At 41.0% G+C, this 16,940-nt stretch overlaps 3 protein-coding genes across 6 annotated transcripts; 2 read left to right on the top strand and 1 right to left on the bottom strand.

The window, feature by feature from the left end:
- The first annotated feature begins 3,307 nt into the window (after positions 1 to 3,307).
- Positions 3,308 to 4,139, top strand: LOC131681884 (uncharacterized). The gene is made up of 2 exons (XM_058962979.1): positions 3,308 to 3,490; positions 3,562 to 4,139. The coding sequence occupies exons 1-2, from the start codon at positions 3,424 to 3,426 to the stop codon at positions 4,053 to 4,055; spliced, it is 561 nt and encodes a 186-aa protein (XP_058818962.1). The 5' UTR covers positions 3,308 to 3,423; the 3' UTR covers positions 4,056 to 4,139.
- A 414-nt stretch (positions 4,140 to 4,553) lies between these two features.
- LOC131681882 (PTS-dependent dihydroxyacetone kinase 1, dihydroxyacetone-binding subunit DhaK-like) lies at positions 4,554 to 6,508 on the top strand. 3 transcript variants are annotated; one of them, XM_058962975.1, is made up of 2 exons: positions 4,554 to 4,693; positions 4,746 to 6,508. In XM_058962975.1, exon 2 carries the CDS (start codon positions 4,749 to 4,751, stop codon positions 6,486 to 6,488), a length of 1,740 nt encoding a protein of 579 aa, XP_058818958.1. In that variant the 5' UTR covers positions 4,554 to 4,693; positions 4,746 to 4,748; the 3' UTR covers positions 6,489 to 6,508. The 3 variants fall into 3 exon arrangements, with proteins under 3 accessions (XP_058818958.1, XP_058818957.1, XP_058818959.1); XM_058962974.1 differs by having other exon boundaries at positions 4,587 to 4,686; XM_058962976.1 differs by having other exon boundaries at positions 4,617 to 4,675.
- A 124-nt stretch (positions 6,509 to 6,632) lies between these two features.
- Positions 6,633 to 16,927, bottom strand: LOC131681883 (DNA fragmentation factor subunit beta-like). 2 transcript variants are annotated; one of them, XM_058962977.1, is made up of 4 exons: positions 16,535 to 16,927; positions 15,705 to 15,828; positions 15,430 to 15,615; positions 6,633 to 7,467 (listed from the first exon to the last, which is right to left on the bottom strand). In XM_058962977.1, exons 1-4 carry the CDS (start codon positions 16,679 to 16,681, stop codon positions 6,638 to 6,640), a joined length of 1,287 nt encoding a protein of 428 aa, XP_058818960.1. In that variant the 5' UTR covers positions 16,682 to 16,927; the 3' UTR covers positions 6,633 to 6,637. The 2 variants fall into 2 exon arrangements, with proteins under 2 accessions (XP_058818960.1, XP_058818961.1); XM_058962978.1 differs by lacking the exon at positions 16,535 to 16,927 and adding an exon at positions 15,998 to 16,110.
- Between the last annotated feature and the right edge of the window lie 13 nt (positions 16,928 to 16,940).

The raw sequence follows: 16,940 nt of genomic DNA, 5'->3' as shown, positions 1-16,940 counted from the left end.
TTTATATTGTGTCAAGTGGAGTACCGCAAAAAGATTTAATTCAAAGAAACACTTTCTTTACAACATACAAAGCTTATGAGGAATACGAGAAATAATTACTTAAAATCAAATTGATTAAGGTACGATTTTCTTGTTTGAGATATTTTACAAACCTTTGAAAATGTTTCGAATTTTCAAATTTCAGTGTTGATGTGACACAAAAAAACCTGGCATCCCTGATTTAATGTCGTAAACAAATGTGTCAAAAAATTCTAGCAGACGCAAATTTCGTTGAATTTTTTTCAAATGTCAAGTCTTTAGAAAAACAGATAGACCGATGTTCTTCAATCATATCTTTGGTTTGAGCAAATAGGGATGCGCGAAAACTGAAGCCGAAAATTCCAATCGAACCTAAAACAACGGTTCCAAACGAGCAATGTAAACAAATATGGCGGATTTATTAAATAACTCGTGGGGAGTATTGAGATAGGAATAAAAAGAAATGCATGTAATTATGTTTCCATACGAAGAGTGTAAACTTTATATACATACATACTAAATAACTTTTATGATACCAATAAAGTACGAGTAAATTTAAACATTACAAAGCCATTGAACGATTATCTAGTCCCTCATTTTATATAACATCTACCAGTCTGAACATTATAAACTTATCGACTAGTTTTCTCCTATTATCGTGATATTCGTCACAAATATTAATTTTAAATGGCTTCGGCAAAGTGCTAACTATGCAACAGTATCGCTATTACTCATCAATTGTATTTTCAATACATCCTCTCTACACGCAAACGAAAAACTACCTAATATTTAATACTTTTGACTCAATCTCGGGGTATCGTGCAGGAAGGTAAAACCGTGTTGAAGGTAGTTTCCATTTAACTACGGCAAAAATCATAACCCAACCTTGAGTTCAATTCTCGACAAACATACACAGTAACCCAGCCCAAACTTGATCAGTAATTTCTTTTGACGACTTGCTCAGTAAAGTAATATTTTTAAGGAGCCGTCAGCAAATTGTTTAAAAATTTACAGAATAGTTTTCATTTTTTGGCGATTTTCAGTAATTTTTAGAATAATTTACTGAAACCTGCAATATTTTTCACTGAATTTATCAGTTCTTCTGTTTTTTTTCGGTACATAAACATTAACCAGTAAAATACTGACTGATGGGTCGGCAAAATTGTACCAACGTTACCGAACCTCGCCAAAAACTTACAAAACAGGTACAGCAAATCATCTGTCAAGTCGCCATTTTCAGAGGAAACTGCTGACTGACCAGTGTTTTTTGACGTTTGGATAGAACGGATTGCGGAGAGTTCGGTACCAAATTGTTTTACTGAATTGATTACCGAACGGTTTGCTGTTCAAAACCCCAGCAAAATTTTACTGTACCCAGTAATTTAAATTAAGTGAGTATGATTACGGCTTAAAAGCAAACTGTCAAAATTCTCTTTGAAAGGAAATTTCGGACAAAGCGTTACTCGCCAATAACAGTTGTTGGTAGTAAACAAAAGAGAAAAGTTTTCTCTTTCATTAACTGCTATGAACTGTGTGTAGTCAGTAACTGTTTGAATGGAATTTCCTTTCTAAGAGAATTTTGACAGTTGGCTTTTAAGCCGTAATCATATGTTTGTTGAGAATTTACTTAAATTTAAGTTGAATTTACCTAATTTTGAGTATACCCCAAACAACTCAAAGTACCTTACTGCACGGAAGACCTCGACTGAGTCAAATCTCTCGTTTTGTTTTTGACAACGCTAATAAGTGCGAAAGCGACGCACAACCTAGGGGCAGATCACTCTATGAATGTATAACAAATTTGCATCAACTTAGAAAAAAAATGCATATAATTTCCATTTTTGCATCAACTTTGCACTCCCTCGTAGAAAAGATTACTTAACAATCGTTCTACGCTGATCCACTTTGTTCGATGTTTTGTTGAATGTAGGGCTGTTTTTGTAGGGTTTTGACGTCTTACACACTCAGAATTTTATTTATGCATCGACAGCATACTTTTCTATTTGCCTCTCGTTTCTTTTGCTGTAAATTTTATGCATTGGACATATTCGGTCTATCCACTCATTGAATGCTAAGTATATGCATGGAAATGCATAAAAATCGCAGCAGAAGAAAAGAGACGGGAATAGAAAGTATGCTAACAATGCATATTTTTGTTTCTCAGTGCACGCAACGCAAAATACATTGCACGCAACTCAAAATGCATAACAAATTTATATTTTGATGGAAAGAAATGCATTTAATTTGGCTGATTTTTAGAAATGCATCACAAGTGATCTGCCCCTAGCGCACAACTCAAAAGTACCTAAATTTATGTTAAAAGATCTTATTCTGTGTGTTATTTTATTTTTGCGTGAAGTGCAACGAAAACATTTACACAGGCTCAGTTACATGAATCAATGCGATTCGAGTTGCATTCATTAAAACAAAAAGTCACTCGATGTTTACACAAAACTCCTGGTTGCTAAAACCAGAGTTTTTAATAGTAGAGTTGCGTAAAGAGGATTGGCAACATTGGACCAATCATTGGTCTTTTTTAAATTTTGGCAACCTTTTATTTTTAGTTAAATTTCAAATGACTTAACCCGAACGCTTCAGTTAGAAGTTAACTTTGTGCATTTAAAAATTTAAAATTAAGTGTTTAAAAATCAGTACGATAAATAACATCGTATAAAGAATTTAAGCTTTTTCCGATTCTCAACTGATCCGCAACTAAGAACGAAATGCATTGATTTTTGCCGCTTGCCGTCTGATTGGTGTGTGACAAAAAACAGTCGAATTTGCAGCGTAAGATAAATTTGAAACAGGTACATATGTATAAGTGGAATGCATACACAAATTTGTCAAAATTTTCGCTGCACTTTAACTATGAGAAATACCTTCATATTTCCACTGTCGGTGGAAGATTATTAACACTACCCAGAGCTGTTCCGGTGTTTGAAATAGTGCCAAATTTGAATATCAGTGAACATATATTTTTTAATAATTGTCATTAAGCGAAATATTAACATTATTTAAATGTTAATATTACATCATTGAATTTTTTCTCATAATTATAATCGCATAATAACGATACTCCCCACGCATTCGAGCATTGTTATTCTTCGTGTCCGATAGGTAGACGTTTTGAGTGTTCAATAGGTAGATTTGCTTCAGTCTTTGCGCAACTGTTCTTTATAAACTGTGGCTAAAACAACTTGATAAACCGTGCAGTCAAATTCACTGTTTTCTCTCCGCGTGTCTTTATATTTAAAGCATCGTCTTTGGAGCAAATGACACACCTGCATTACCGACATAGTTCGCGGCGTTTAGTTTAGAAAAAGCAACCAACGCAGCGCAACGAATTTGCCTGTTTTATACATTATTGTATGATTTCAGAAAGATTTTCTATTCGTTCAGCTCAAGATGACTACCAAGCGAGCCTTCAACGTTTTGGAACAGAGGAACACTAACGAAAATCAACATATTGGCAGTAAGTATAGAATTATTCAACCGCCATCAGGCAAAGTTAGCATTTCATTTTGATTTCATTGTTCTTTGCAGAAACGCCATTGATCGGTAAAAATGAACCTCGCGCGCCATTCAAACTAGCTCTAAAAGATCTCACAAACAATTCCTCCTCACGATCAAATTTCGCCATAAAATCACAAGAACCAACTACCAAAAAACCTCTACAGCAAAAATCAATTGCTTCCTCGGCTCTGCACCGCAAGAAGTCTCCGGAAAGCATTGCTCAACAGACCACCAAGAAGCAGCTACCGTTCACAATCTTCACTCCACATGATGCAGAATACAACCGGGGAAAGGAAGCCTGTCTGCGGGAAGATTTGCTCGAGCAGATGATTGAGTTCACCGGAAGCGTATACAAACGGGAAATCAAACCGATGAAACCGCTCCGAGTTCAGCAGCTCGAATTGCCGGAATTCGATGTACCACAGAAGACCCCAAAGTCTGCGACGACACCAAAGGATTTGCCTAGCAATTTTCTGTTCAGCCTACCGGAGGTGGAATTGCCAGATCTGGATTTCATGTTATAAAGAGGCGTTAGCCAACGGACGAAATGGGTAACAATCTGTTTCATTATGTAGAATAGTAATGTATTTGTAATTTATTCTCTTGTATTTGTAATCAATTCACTTTGTTAATATGAGAAAGAACGACTGAGTTTCCTACAAATAACGAAAATGTTCATCTGTAAAGAAATATTTCCCTACGACTTGTAAATTGTAAATGACATCAATTTTTCAATTATTCTGTCTTCTAGTCACTTGTTGATTTGACTGTGGGAATCGGGCTGTGTTAGAATTCAATACGGTTTGATTTTTGGCGAATTACCCTTAAATGCGCAATGTTTACAGGCAGCTGTAAGACAATTTTCACGAAATTGGGAAAAAAAAATTGTCAGGACTTGAAATTTTACCGGTGATGCCGGAAACCAACCAAATGAATTGAACGTGGATCGTCCCTAAATTGCGTTGTCGATTTGTTTCACCACATGAAAACGTTTATATACACAGAAACTAATGCAGAATTTAGATGCCATTTTATTTCTATAGCATCTTTCGAGCGTACTTATCAATGTGACAGAATGCAGTGTACAAACAATGCTCTCATCACGCAGTACTTTCAGTGCTTGTTGATTTAAGTGAACTAAATTGTGTGTGACACGTAATAGGTACAGATACACGGGTAACAGATGTGTTTCGTAACAAAATTATTCATTACAGAATATGTCCCTCTCCAACGTTGGAAGCTCACTAACGGGATTAATAAAGGCCCACCCTGGACTTCAGCTACTCGTTGATCGCAATTGTGTTGTTCGGGCGGACAATGTTGCAGCCGATGGCAAAGTGAAGTTGATTTCAGGCGGCGGTAGTGGTCATGAACCAGCCCATGCCGGATATGTAGGTAGAGGAATGCTGACCGCAGCTGTATGTGGTGATATATACAGTTCACCCTCGGTTACCGCTATACTGGACTGTTTGAGATCGGTGGCAAGCTTTAAAGATAGTGTAATTTTTATAGTTAAAAATTACACTGGTGATCGATTAAGCTTTGGGATGGCACTTGAAAGGGCACAAGCTGCGATGGGTTTCGAAAACCTAAGGATGTTATTGGTGGGCGAGGATTGTGCTATTGAAGATAGCAATATTCGGAAATCTGTTGGAAAGAGAGGCTTGGCCGGTGTTGTCCTGGTTCACAAACTGTTGGGTGCTATGGCCGAAATAGGTTGTGACATTGAAGAGATATACCATTTTGGAGAACGTTTGATACAGGGAAATTTCGTTGCAACGATTGGATTCACTTTTGATCTGAAAGATGATACTTTGGAGAACATTGAAATCGGAAAAGGCATCCACGGTGAACCAGGTGTGTACACTATGAAAGCGTGCAAAGATTTTAGTAGTATCATCGATTTTGCCATCGCCAAACTGACCAATCGTGTTTCGAAGGCAGCCGATGTTGTGCTTTTAATAAACAACCTCGGGGGAACTTCGGAATTTTTGATGGGAATATTTGTGAACAGTTTAGTTGAAAAAATCAAACCAGTTTATTCAGTTCGCCGAATATATTGTGGAACATTTTTATCATCACTAAATCAAGCTGGCATTTCAGTTACAGTTCTAAACCTTGGATACTCTCAAAAAATATTGGAATACTTGGACTTTGCTGTTAACACTCCATCAACACTTTTTGGAAAGTCTAATACAGCATATCTACCAATATCAACTACTATTCACATTGGTATACCTGAACCACTAGTGCCATTAAACATCTCGAACATGTATACAATCAGCGAAGAGTTGGGTGTCAAGCTTGCTTCAACCATACTAAACTTTGTTTGTGAAGCGCTAGTTTCTTGCACAAATATGCTGAACATCATCGATAGAGAAGCTGGGGATGGTGATACCGGAACTACCATTGGAAAAGGGTCCGGTGCAATCTTGGAGCAATTAAATGCGGGCAAATTAGACCTAGCCCATCCAAGACACCTATTGCAACAAATAAGCATAATCCTGCAGCAAGATATGGGAGGCTCATCGGGTGCCTTGTACAGCCTATTCTTTCAAGGTGCCTCAACGGTTTTCACATACCCTGCCGAAGGTAACCAAACCGTTTCCATTGCTCACTGGAGTCGTGCATTATGTGCAGGAATCGATACAATAGTTAAGTATGCCCTCACGGAAATCGGCGATCGCACAATGCTTGACGCACTCAAAGAAGGCGAGCAAAGGCTTGCGTCGTCCGTTAGTCAGGGACTACCGGTGTTGGACTGCGTGGAAAGCTTTACCAAAGGTTGCGAGGAAGCAGCTCGGAAGACTCAGCAGATGGTTGCCAAGGCAGGCCGTGCGTCATACGCTGCTTCATCAGCAACGCCGATAGTCTATAAGTATCCCGATCCTGGGGCACATGCTGTTTCGATTTGGGCTCGCGCATTGTTTGAAGCATGTAAACAAGTGCTAGTTTAATAAACATATCTCACAATTAATCCATTTTGCTATATCTTTTGTTTCGAATTCCAAATTGTAAGAAACGTACATATCTGCAATCCCACGATCCTAATCCTACACAAAGCTTTCTCATATTTTACAACATCCACAAGCTACCACACGTAATACTACATTAAAGCGTCTTTATTGAAGCGCATTTTGCTTTGAAACTGTGTAATATATTTAAATTCTGCGCACTTGTCGCAGATAATAGCCCCTCTTGAGATCAAATCATGCATACTTTTGTCATGACAAACGATGTGAACCAATTTGAGGTTCCCGAGCGTAAACAACTCGATAAAATAGGTTATCACAGAAAGATTTTTACCTTTACGGTTGTGTATCTTACATATGGCATCTGCCCTATTCGCAATTACTCGCGTCACGTTTTCCACTATGGAAGGTAGTACGGTGCGACTTATTTCGACCTGGTGGTCCAAATTCCAGACTTGAAACAGAATCATATTTTCCCTGCTGGCATACGGGTTGATAACGTGTGCCCCATATCTGCATTGCTTCTCGTTCCACAGTCCCATGCAGCGGAACTCCCCGATACTATTGCACAGTGCCATCCTGTACTTGCCAATTGCATTATCGTCATCCTCCAGGGATTTCTTAATTGCCAACTTCATACGCTTTGGCATGATCCGTTGGGCATCGACCTCGTCCTGCTCATGCTTACTCTCCTCGTTAGTTAGCACCAAGTTTGGAATCATAGCATCCGGTAAACGCTGTGGGTGGCTTCGGTCAAATATGAAGCTGAAATAATCGAAACCGATCAGCAGTTGGCGGAACAACTCCAGCATTTCGTCGATCAACTCCTTAGCCAACAAGTTCTTCCGATAGATAGCACACTTGGTCAGTTCGTCTTTAGTTTTGTAAAAGTAACCCCGAATTCGATCCTGACCGCGGCGCTGCATGATTTCCTCCTTTGTGCGGCCTAATTTTTCGTCCATTCCTTCCGAGAAAAAAAATTAAAACAGAAAATCTTCATTGAACTTAGCTTATTCAGTTAAATAGAAGTCTTGTTAGATGCTGGTTTCCAAATTTAAAGTACGAACATGAAACGTTACAATGTGAACGTACAAATCCCCGTACATGTTGAAGATAATGCAATCGAGCTCCGACTACAAGGTCTGTCTCCAGAAATACCCGACGTCGATATTACCAAAGGGAGAATTTTTCCCAGGTATTCACAAAGGTGTTCAAGTAGCGAGAATGCGGTTAGAATACTCCATTTCTTTTTCATGACCCTGCAACCTTGACCTGTCTTCTTCAGGCCTGGGCTTAGTATTTATAGGCCATACACAAATGGCGGTGCTTTTCGGCGATCTTCGATCCCACTCTCACCCCTCGAACGATTTCGTCACATATTTGACCCACCCCTTGGAAACAAGGTAGCCATTGCGAAGACCCCTCCTCCTGACGCCAGAAAAACTGTTTTATTGTTTATTAAGGCGTTAACCATTGTGGTTAAGTGTTGCAGATTGTAAAGTTCTCCGGTGGGCTGGTCGAAGTTTGGTGCTGGTCCGCGGGTGGATTCTGTTGGGTTGGGCCGTGGAAAACCTCGCCAGTCCCTCTTTCAGACTGGCGGAAGACCCGCTTAAGCGGGGTGCAGTTGTTAAATGTGTTGAGTTTTGTGCGTCGTTGAAGCACGAGTAACGTTCCTATCACTTGGCGAAGTGTGGCGGCTTTCCGGCACGGAGAACGTGTGGCAAAAAGACGAACATTGGTGGGGTTTATCAGGGTGGTGTCGTTATGTAGTCAGCACCGTGCACCGTGGTTGCATGTTATTGGACCACGGGCGACATTCCTAGCACTCGTAGAGTGTGGCGATATACTGATTAAATTATTCGAACGTGTTTCTAGATGGCGGAGCAAATTGCGTTTTTTGCGATACGTTCGCTAAGCTTGGCATTCAACGTGAATGCGAAAAACGAGGACTGCCGAGCAGCGGCAATAAGACGGAATTGGCTAAACGAATTATCCATCACGACAAGGCGACGGTTGCAAACGATGCTGATCCAGCATCCAGCGAGGGAGAACATGATGGCAGCCAGATCGATGGAATTTAAAAAGATGAAAACGATGATAACCGAAGCACCGATGACGACGGTTCTATTGGAAACGATGACGATGGCCAGGCATGCACAAGAACGGTGCTGCTCATAGAATTTTCGATTGATTGACACCGGTGTAGTGGAGTGCACCATTTTTGCACTTTCTAGCAGAAGTGCAGAATACTGGGTATGTTCCACTGACACTTCTGCTAGAAAGTGCAAAACCAGTGCACTCCACTACACCGGTGCACATCAATCGAAAATCCCACGAGTTAACTTGTGCTAGCTCACTGAGCTAGCTCACCGAGCTTGCTTGTGCCGGCGTACCGAGCTAACTCATGGTGCTAGCTCATCGTACTAACTCGTTGTGCTAGCTCTTCGAATCCTACAGCTCGAGCACGAAGGTTACCTAGCACGAGCGGTGTCAGTGCTCATTGCTTTTGGTTCGTTCAAAGCGGCTGCTCAGCTCGTGTTAGTCTCTCGTGCTGTGCTTCATGCATCCCTGACGGCTTTAACCATGACAGTGACGACGAAACCGAATTCTTTACACCGGTGGGTGCTAAAAAAGAATTATGTCAACCCCGTTCCCAATTCAACTCACACAGATGGAACAACGCCCGTACTCGTTTCGCGATGTCGAAGTCAGCATCGAAGCGTTTGGAGGCGATGACGACCAGGATGTAAAACTGTGGATGAACGGCAGTTTTCACGCTGCCACCCGCGTTACAAGCCAAGATTAGGGTTGTCTGACGTATTATTGATGGTATTAGCGTTTCTACGCTAGAATTGACAGACAGCCTTAGTTGATTATAGGATTAGGGAATATGTTTAATGTGATAAATAATGTCTTTTTCGCTTCAGATAGTTGATATTCGAGCCAGTAGAACTCTTTCTAGCATCTGATATACGAGTTCCGACAGAAAATGAGATCTCTTCTATGAGACGGTCTACCGAGAGCGTCGAAATGCCGGAAAAGATGAGTAGTGTACGCGAGTATAACAAGAGGGTATGAGACACTTACTTACTACTACTGAAATCAAATCTGTATCACTAACAAAACTCTAATTTCAGGAACTGTACGAGATGGCGCTGGGCCTGTGGCCTTCGACTGTCATGGTCCATTCTCATTAATTCGGAAGTCTTTTTGCCTGGTTGGTAGATATGTGCTTCTACTTGCAAGTGGATCAATTCGCTTGGGTGAGGGACATGTGGATCCTACTAGTTGTCGACTCTTTTGATCGTGGGTGGTTCAGGAAAGAAGTGCAGGACTGGCACCAAAGAGATAGTTAGTATTCAGGACTTGTTCATATGATTATTCAACTCGACCAAGCACACCAGCTCTCAGAAATGATAAGCAGCCCTTCCGGGTCGGTGTGATCTGTTCGAATCGAACCAGGTGGACATTCGTTTCAAGCATACTTTATGGGGAATAGTGTATAAATATTTCTTATGTCCTTTATGGGCAGTGATTCTTTTTGTGAAACCCTAAAATGCCTTCACTCGTCTAGCTACTCAGCATAATGATGATAGAGAAAATTGAGGGTTTGCCTAGTTCATAACGTAATGAATACGTATATTGACTAGAACAGGGATAATCGAATTCTGTTATAAGATAGAGATGAAACAGCACAGTTGTAGGAAAAATATTCGCGAGTAAGGACTAATACTGCTAGTATGTTTACCATATCATTTAATGGTCGATTCATCCGCTTCGGACCTAGGAGACAAAAAGGAGATTAGGAAGAGACAGGAACGGACTCAATGTGAAATTTGCCAATATGACGTAGACCCCAAGGCGATGGTAGGATGATTTTCCATAGGATTACACAGACGAGATGACACGACGTTACACTCTCTAAACTTGTGCCAAATAGGATGTATGTATGAATGTAAGCCCGTATGTATGCATGGATGTGTACAGAAGCAATGTATCCCTGAGCAACATGGAAGGTCAGCTTCTGAGCCGCCGCTCATGGGAAGCTGAGTGTGCGGTCATAAGTGTGACCAAAAACACTGCACACACTGTCATTGGTGCAACGGTGAGAAGGTCTAGATCAGTTTTATCTTTTGAAAGAGGCGTTCTATCAAAAAAAAACTTTTTTTGATGAAAAAATCTCTTTAAGAATTTTTTTATTTCTCGATCTTCGAAAATATACAACATTAAAAAAAAGTTGCAAACAATGATTGTCGGAAGTAGCTTTCTTCCCCACTGTGCGTCGTTTATGGAAACCCACGTCGTTTGGCGCACCATGAACAAGAAGTAGTATAAAGCAGCAAATTAGTCAAAGGATGGAAAATGGCATAATTCAACCATCTGAAAGGGAATATGCGAGTCCCGTTGTGGTTGTTCCGAAGAAGGATGGATCATACCGTGTTTGTATCGATTACGGAGTTTTTTTATCCCTTTATGGGCAGCTAGGGCCGAGGGTGATGGCTAGCGGGTTTCATACATCCTTGACCTGACGGATGAAGCTATGGTGCCTTGAACACAGGCAACCCAGATCCAAGGCCATCATTGAAATGATAAGTTCTGCGTTTGAGATGTACTTCACCCGGTTGCCAGACGAATACCTGTAATTATTACGTGTGATTATGTATGTGTGCGTGGAATGTGTAAGTTTTAACGTTCGAGTCCAGGGGTGCATACTTGTCTGAGTTGGCGTGGATGCTCACTAATTGCGTAAGAGTGTGTGGATGTTTTTTCGAGAGTTGTTCTACTGGAGCTTTACAGCTAGGGTGTCGGAAGAGCTACCCGTCAGAATCACTCGCTACAATTGCAGACGAGATCAATTGCAGTGGGTCGTGATTCTAAATGATATTTGTTGTACGATACAGACATGTGCAAACACAGTGACGTCACGATCGCGTGCATCATCACGAGGGGCTCGAGCGTTTGTCCGTTAACGTGTTCGATCGCGTGGGCGTTTGTATGTCGCGTGTGCTAGCGTGCATGTAACTTCGCATGTATAAATTCGATTTTATAACCGTGTTCCATTCGCATATTCGCGTGTGTTCTTAGATGATCGCGCGCGGGCCGTAAATTTGATACGTTCTTCCATATCACTTTCGCGTATTCGAGATTTTTGATGCATTGGTGGACGCTCGCATTTGCATGTTCGCCCAAGGCCAATTCACGACGAGGGACTCAGACATTTGTATGGTAGCGTATTCGATCGCGTGAGCGTTGCGTGTGATGGCGTGTATGCAGCTTCGCGAGTATAGTTTCGGTTCTGCAATCGTGCATCCATGGAGCAGACTTCCGGACGTGATCGACCCGTGACCGCGCGAACACCGACGCCTGTGGGTTAGCGTTTGTAAATTTGTGAATGTTATCACGATCATTTTATCAACGAGGTACTATCGTGCTTTGGAGATCGCGGGCGTAGATGTGCATGAGTTATCGCGTAGAGTTATTTAAAGATTGTTTGGTATATTGTCATCTTCGGGAGCCCTGACATGGCACAGTCCATATTTAGGAGAGTCCCAGGACGGGGCTCGTCGCTAAGCCCAAGGTGCCTCCAGAGAGTACTTGGCCCCAAACCCACATTGTACATTATTTCGACCATGGCATAAGTTGGTAATAAAGGTCGCCAAGTAAAGTACTAAATTTGATCATAATGTAGCTTAACTAAAAATAAAATAATCGTATCCCAAGTTTCTATGTGATATCATCACTGTAATACTGCTTTGGTGGAAAAGCCCCGGACCACGTCAAGGTACAGTATCATGCCGAGGGGTGTTTGTATCGATTACGGAGAGTTGAACAAAAAAGTAGTGCGCTACGAATTCCCGATGCCCAACGTAGAGGATCAAATCTGCAAGTTGTCGGAAGATCGTGTTTACACTACGCTCGATTTGAAAAACTCGTACTTTCATGTGCTAGTAGAAGAACACAGTCGCAAGTACACCACGTTCGTAACGAGTGATGGACAATTTGAGTTTCTGCGAGCTCCGTTCGGGTTATGTACCAGTGGTAACGCGTTCGGTCGGTTCATCATCACTGCATTCAAAGAATTGATTAACGACGGGATTTCGAGCAGCGTCGAGTTAAGCATCTCGGTAACATGATTTGCGGTGGCTGTGTTGAACCGGCACCGGCGAAGGTTGATAAGTTGTTGCATTTCCCGCAACGGTCTACAGTGAAACAATTGCAACGATTTAACGGATTAGTCAGCTACTTCAGAAAGTTTGTTCCGGCGTTCGCTAGTAGTGCTCCCTGATATGTTTAAAAAGGGGATGTTATTTGCAGTTTGATGATGATGCGGTGAATGCCTTTAAACGCATTAAGGAGATATTGTGCCCAAAAAAATTAACACTCCTACGAGTTGGCTGTTGTTGAATCGGTTAGGAAGTTCCGATGTTGCCTGCTTGGTCAAAAATTCACGATCGTTACGGACAGCATGGCCTTCAAGGATGCAATGTCCAAAAAGTTAAACGCTCGCATTGCTAGATGCGTCGTGGATCTATCTGAATTCGATTATGAAGGTGAAAATCGCCATGGAGAGAAGTTGGTCCATGTGGATGCGCTTTCCATAGCAAACGTTATGGTTGTGTCCGCATCAATTGTTGCAAAAGCTCGTGCGGCACAGATTGACGACGAGAGAGCGAAAACAATTCTGAAGGTGTTGTAACAAGGCTATAGTTATATGTAATCAACGGTGCCTATTACGAAGGTATTCGTAAGACGAGTAGAATCAACAGTGCTTGAACAACAGCTGGCAGAGAACGATTGATATGACTCGCTTTGAATTGCTGACTGGTGTGAAAATGCAAACAAAGAAAGACCAAATCCTGCGTGAGTTGCTGTCTGCGGCGAAAGCCGGCGACGCGGTACCAGGTTGGAGATCTGGTGGCGATACCGAAAACCCAATTCGGTGTGGACCAGAAGGTTAAGCCAAAATTCTTTGGACCGTACGAGATCATTAAAGTTCTTCCCCAACGATCGCTACGATTTGCGAAAGCTCGACGACGAAACCGAATGACCAAAAAGGACAACGACTGCTGGCGACTACGTCAAACAGTGGACACTTCCGGGCGGAAGTAGTATCAGGAAAGGAAACTCTAAACCTTTCCATCTTACATATGTTCGACAGGGGTGGTTTTTTCTCTTACTACTAATATTACTGGCAATCAGAACAGCTTATAGCGAAGACCTTAAATGTTCAGCAGCCGATCTGATATACGACCAAACCTTGCGTGTGTCTGACGAATGCTTTGACGACCCAAACCAGGACATCGTACCAAGTTTTCAAATTTACTTCATAGCATTTTCGATAATCTTAAGCCCATCAAAACTATATCTCATTCCAAGGGATGTTCATAACGATCTGAAAAAGTGCACTCATGTTTTCATCCGATTCGATGCCGTTAAGAATAATTGAAGAGGCTATACGATGGACCATTCAAAGTGTTGTCACGAAGCGACAAGTACATGGATGTCAACATTAGAGCAAAAAGCCAAAGGATTTCACTAGATCTCTAAAAATACGAAAACAAACAATTTTACCGAAGAGTTTTTTGATAGAACGCCTGTCAAAAGATGCAACTGATCTAGATCAGTTTCTACTTATCTAGATCAAAACCAAAGTTATCAAAATAATACTCATTTCCATCCAAGATTCTTTACTGAACCTACTAATCCTCCAGGATACATACCCAGGGCGCTAGAGGTTTTGAGCGTCGAAAGTAGCATTCTGCCCCCACTGTGAGACGTAAGTAGACCAACGTCAAAAATATGATTCGATTTTTGCGAAAAAACAAGCATTCTAAGCATTTTGGTGGAAAAAACAACTAAAGTAACAGTACGAATTGCCCAAAACATAAAAAACTTTACTTCAAAATAGACCTAACAGTAAAATAATCCACGAGATGACATTCAGAAAGCTAAAGGAGAGAGCTTTTGAAGTTTGTTGATCTTTTCATTTTATGTATTTTCTACCGATAGTACGAGATCCGATTTACGGAAAACGTAAGAGCGGAAAGGTCCCCGGGGTAAATTTTCAGACATCGCAATAACCCAGAAGGTTGCCACCACAAACCCTTGCCATTTACATATTCTTCTACGCACACATGTCAGGACTATTTTTCGAGCAAACAGAGATCATTTGAGAGAAGTCGGTTATTTTCTAAAGACGTCGTAAGTAGTTAACAGGGCTGTAGTTACCGAAATGCATGTTTTTTAAATCTATTTAGTACATTGTGCAACTTTTCCATTCTTCATGCGACATATTAACACAATGCCAAAAATGTTCTAGAAAACACAGTAAATCTCATTTTTGGAAAAAACAGGAAATTGACAGGTTTAGGTAGTTGAATTTTTGTGTTTCGAATTCATCTCGTCGGTAACTAGTACCAACTTGATGCCAAGTTAGAAGATGTATCTAAACTAGTACCCAAATTAGAACTAGTTAAACACTATATGCAAACAGTCACACGACATACATGACGCCTAGCAAGCCCCGAGATATGCCCTGGGAAGCAAAGCCAGAGGCATTGGTTTGCTGACGAGAAAGCAAAACCAAACGCACTATGCAATATTTATTCCTAAAAGGTAAAAAATGAATTTAACCAATTTTTGCATTAAGGGCACAAGATTTTAAATATTGCATAGGCTTAGATCGGTCGCCCCTCATATGATTTCCATGTTAACGAAATTGCTTGCTGTCGACTTCAAACTGTATAAAATGAATCATTTCGTTCAATTTTCGATCTAAATAGAAAGTTGTCTGTATCAAGTATGATTACCGTTAGGCTCCGCGTTGTAGGTACCTACATCTTCATTCTCAGTCTGTGCCAACTCTAGTTGAATATGTAATGAGCTTCGTGACCACTAGATATAAATCGTACCCTATTTAGCAAACCTTCAAACCACTCTCCATGCTCGCTGCGTAAGCTTCTAGCCGTCTGTTCATCCTGCAATCGCTGCGCATCCTGCAACAGTCGAGCAATTTCACTCTGATTGTTGCTCACAAACTCCTTAGCCATGGTGCCGGCCTGCAGCAGATCGCTATGAGTGGTCCTGATTGCGTCATACATGAGCTCGAAATCTGCACCCAGAAGACAAATGTTTAGCGATAAAGAAATTAGGTCAATGTCACCAAGAACTCACCTATCAATTATAAGGTGAGTTACTTACCAGTTTTCACTATAATATCTTTCTCCGCTACTACGAACAGGATTTGCGCCGGAAGCGTACTGAAATAGTCCTCATCTAACACTTCGACGCCGTCCTGGGCCAGGTAGACACGACAGTGTTGCAACTGAAACAAAATGAATAACAAATGTTTTAGTTGAATTGTTCTTTCTATTATAGTTTATTAGTCTTGAATTTTAATATTTTATTGCTATGTTTTCTCCAAAAAAAACCTAAAATTTCAAAAACAGGAATCGTTTCTATCGAAACATTGTGTACAATTATATTTCTCTAACATTTAAATTGCAAGGATCATACGTTGCCGTAGGCGTTTTCCAGTCATGCTCTTTAGAGTACATTCAACCGGGTCAATGCCACCAGCCTTCGTGTTCATGAATCCTTTGTGCATCTACATCCATCTAGTGTCCTTGATTACGATGCAATTTGCACTTGCGCTCACAAGCCGCCCTGGGTTTATTGTGCATTTTTGCAAATGCCCATTTACAGGATTGTACTAGTGTGTAGTTCGTCTGAGTGGGCAATATACAATAGTACAGGAGTTTGGGGTGCAATAAGATATAGTAATCTAATGCTTTTTCTTCCTAGAGAATGACTCAAACACTTTTGAATTTGATTCATGTAATGTACCATCAAAAAATGTTAACGAGTAACACAAAATAGCATATTGTTCCTACAAACCCCAACGTCACTTAGTGGATATGACGAGGGCTTAATAAGGAGATACCCGAGACTTCACACCACACAAGCTGCTACATCCTTTAAAGTTAGACATTGCACAACAACCAGTACACAGAATTATCTAGGTCATTCACCTTGAATTTTTCGGAAGCTTTCGTTTTTAGCATCCGAAGTGAATCGGCGGCCACGCCATACTTCTTGCTCCGCTCTATGTTGGTGATTTTGTATCCAATCAGTGGACCAGCACTGGAGGATTTTTTCGACGACAAAAAGTTTAGCATAGTCTTCACTTGTAAAAAATCACTATACTTGAGCAAGGTCACGAACTCCAGAAAGACAAATCCAAACTTTTCGTTGAACAAGTCAGCTACTACCCGGGAAACCTTTCAATGTTGGAATGTGTCCTCTGCCGTGCAAAACCAGACTGATTCTCGTGTAGGTAGCTTTGTTTATGTGCAAAGTTGCTTGCATAAAAAATTACAATGCTAGTGGACCTTTTGTTTACTATCTGGAATTTCTTGTGCGACTGCGCTTTTGACG

Source organism: Topomyia yanbarensis, chromosome 2 (assembly GCF_030247195.1).
Source record: "Topomyia yanbarensis strain Yona2022 chromosome 2, ASM3024719v1, whole genome shotgun sequence".
Lineage (NCBI taxonomy): Eukaryota > Metazoa > Arthropoda > Insecta > Diptera > Culicidae > Topomyia > Topomyia yanbarensis.
Note: the sequence above shows the minus strand (reverse complement) of the source record. Positions and strands in the feature narration are given on the sequence as shown.

Coding starts and splice junctions, on each gene's coding strand:
- LOC131681884 (XM_058962979.1), top strand. CDS start 3,424: ATGACTACCAAGCGAGCCTTCAACGTTTTGGAACAGAGGAACACTAAC. Junction 3,491..3,561: donor CGAAAATCAACATATTGGCA/GTAAGTATAGAA, acceptor TGTTCTTTGCAG/AAACGCCATTGATCGGTAAA.
- LOC131681882 (XM_058962975.1), top strand. CDS start 4,749: ATGTCCCTCTCCAACGTTGGAAGCTCACTAACGGGATTAATAAAGGCC.
- LOC131681883 (XM_058962977.1), bottom strand. CDS start 16,681: ATGCTAAACTTTTTGTCGTCGAAAAAATCCTCCAGTGCTGGTCCACTG. Junction 15,829..16,534: donor AAGCTTCCGAAAAATTCAAG/GTGAATGACCTA, acceptor ATTTTGTTTCAG/TTGCAACACTGTCGTGTCTA. Junction 15,616..15,704: donor AGATATTATAGTGAAAACTG/GTAAGTAACTCA, acceptor TTCTGGGTGCAG/ATTTCGAGCTCATGTATGAC.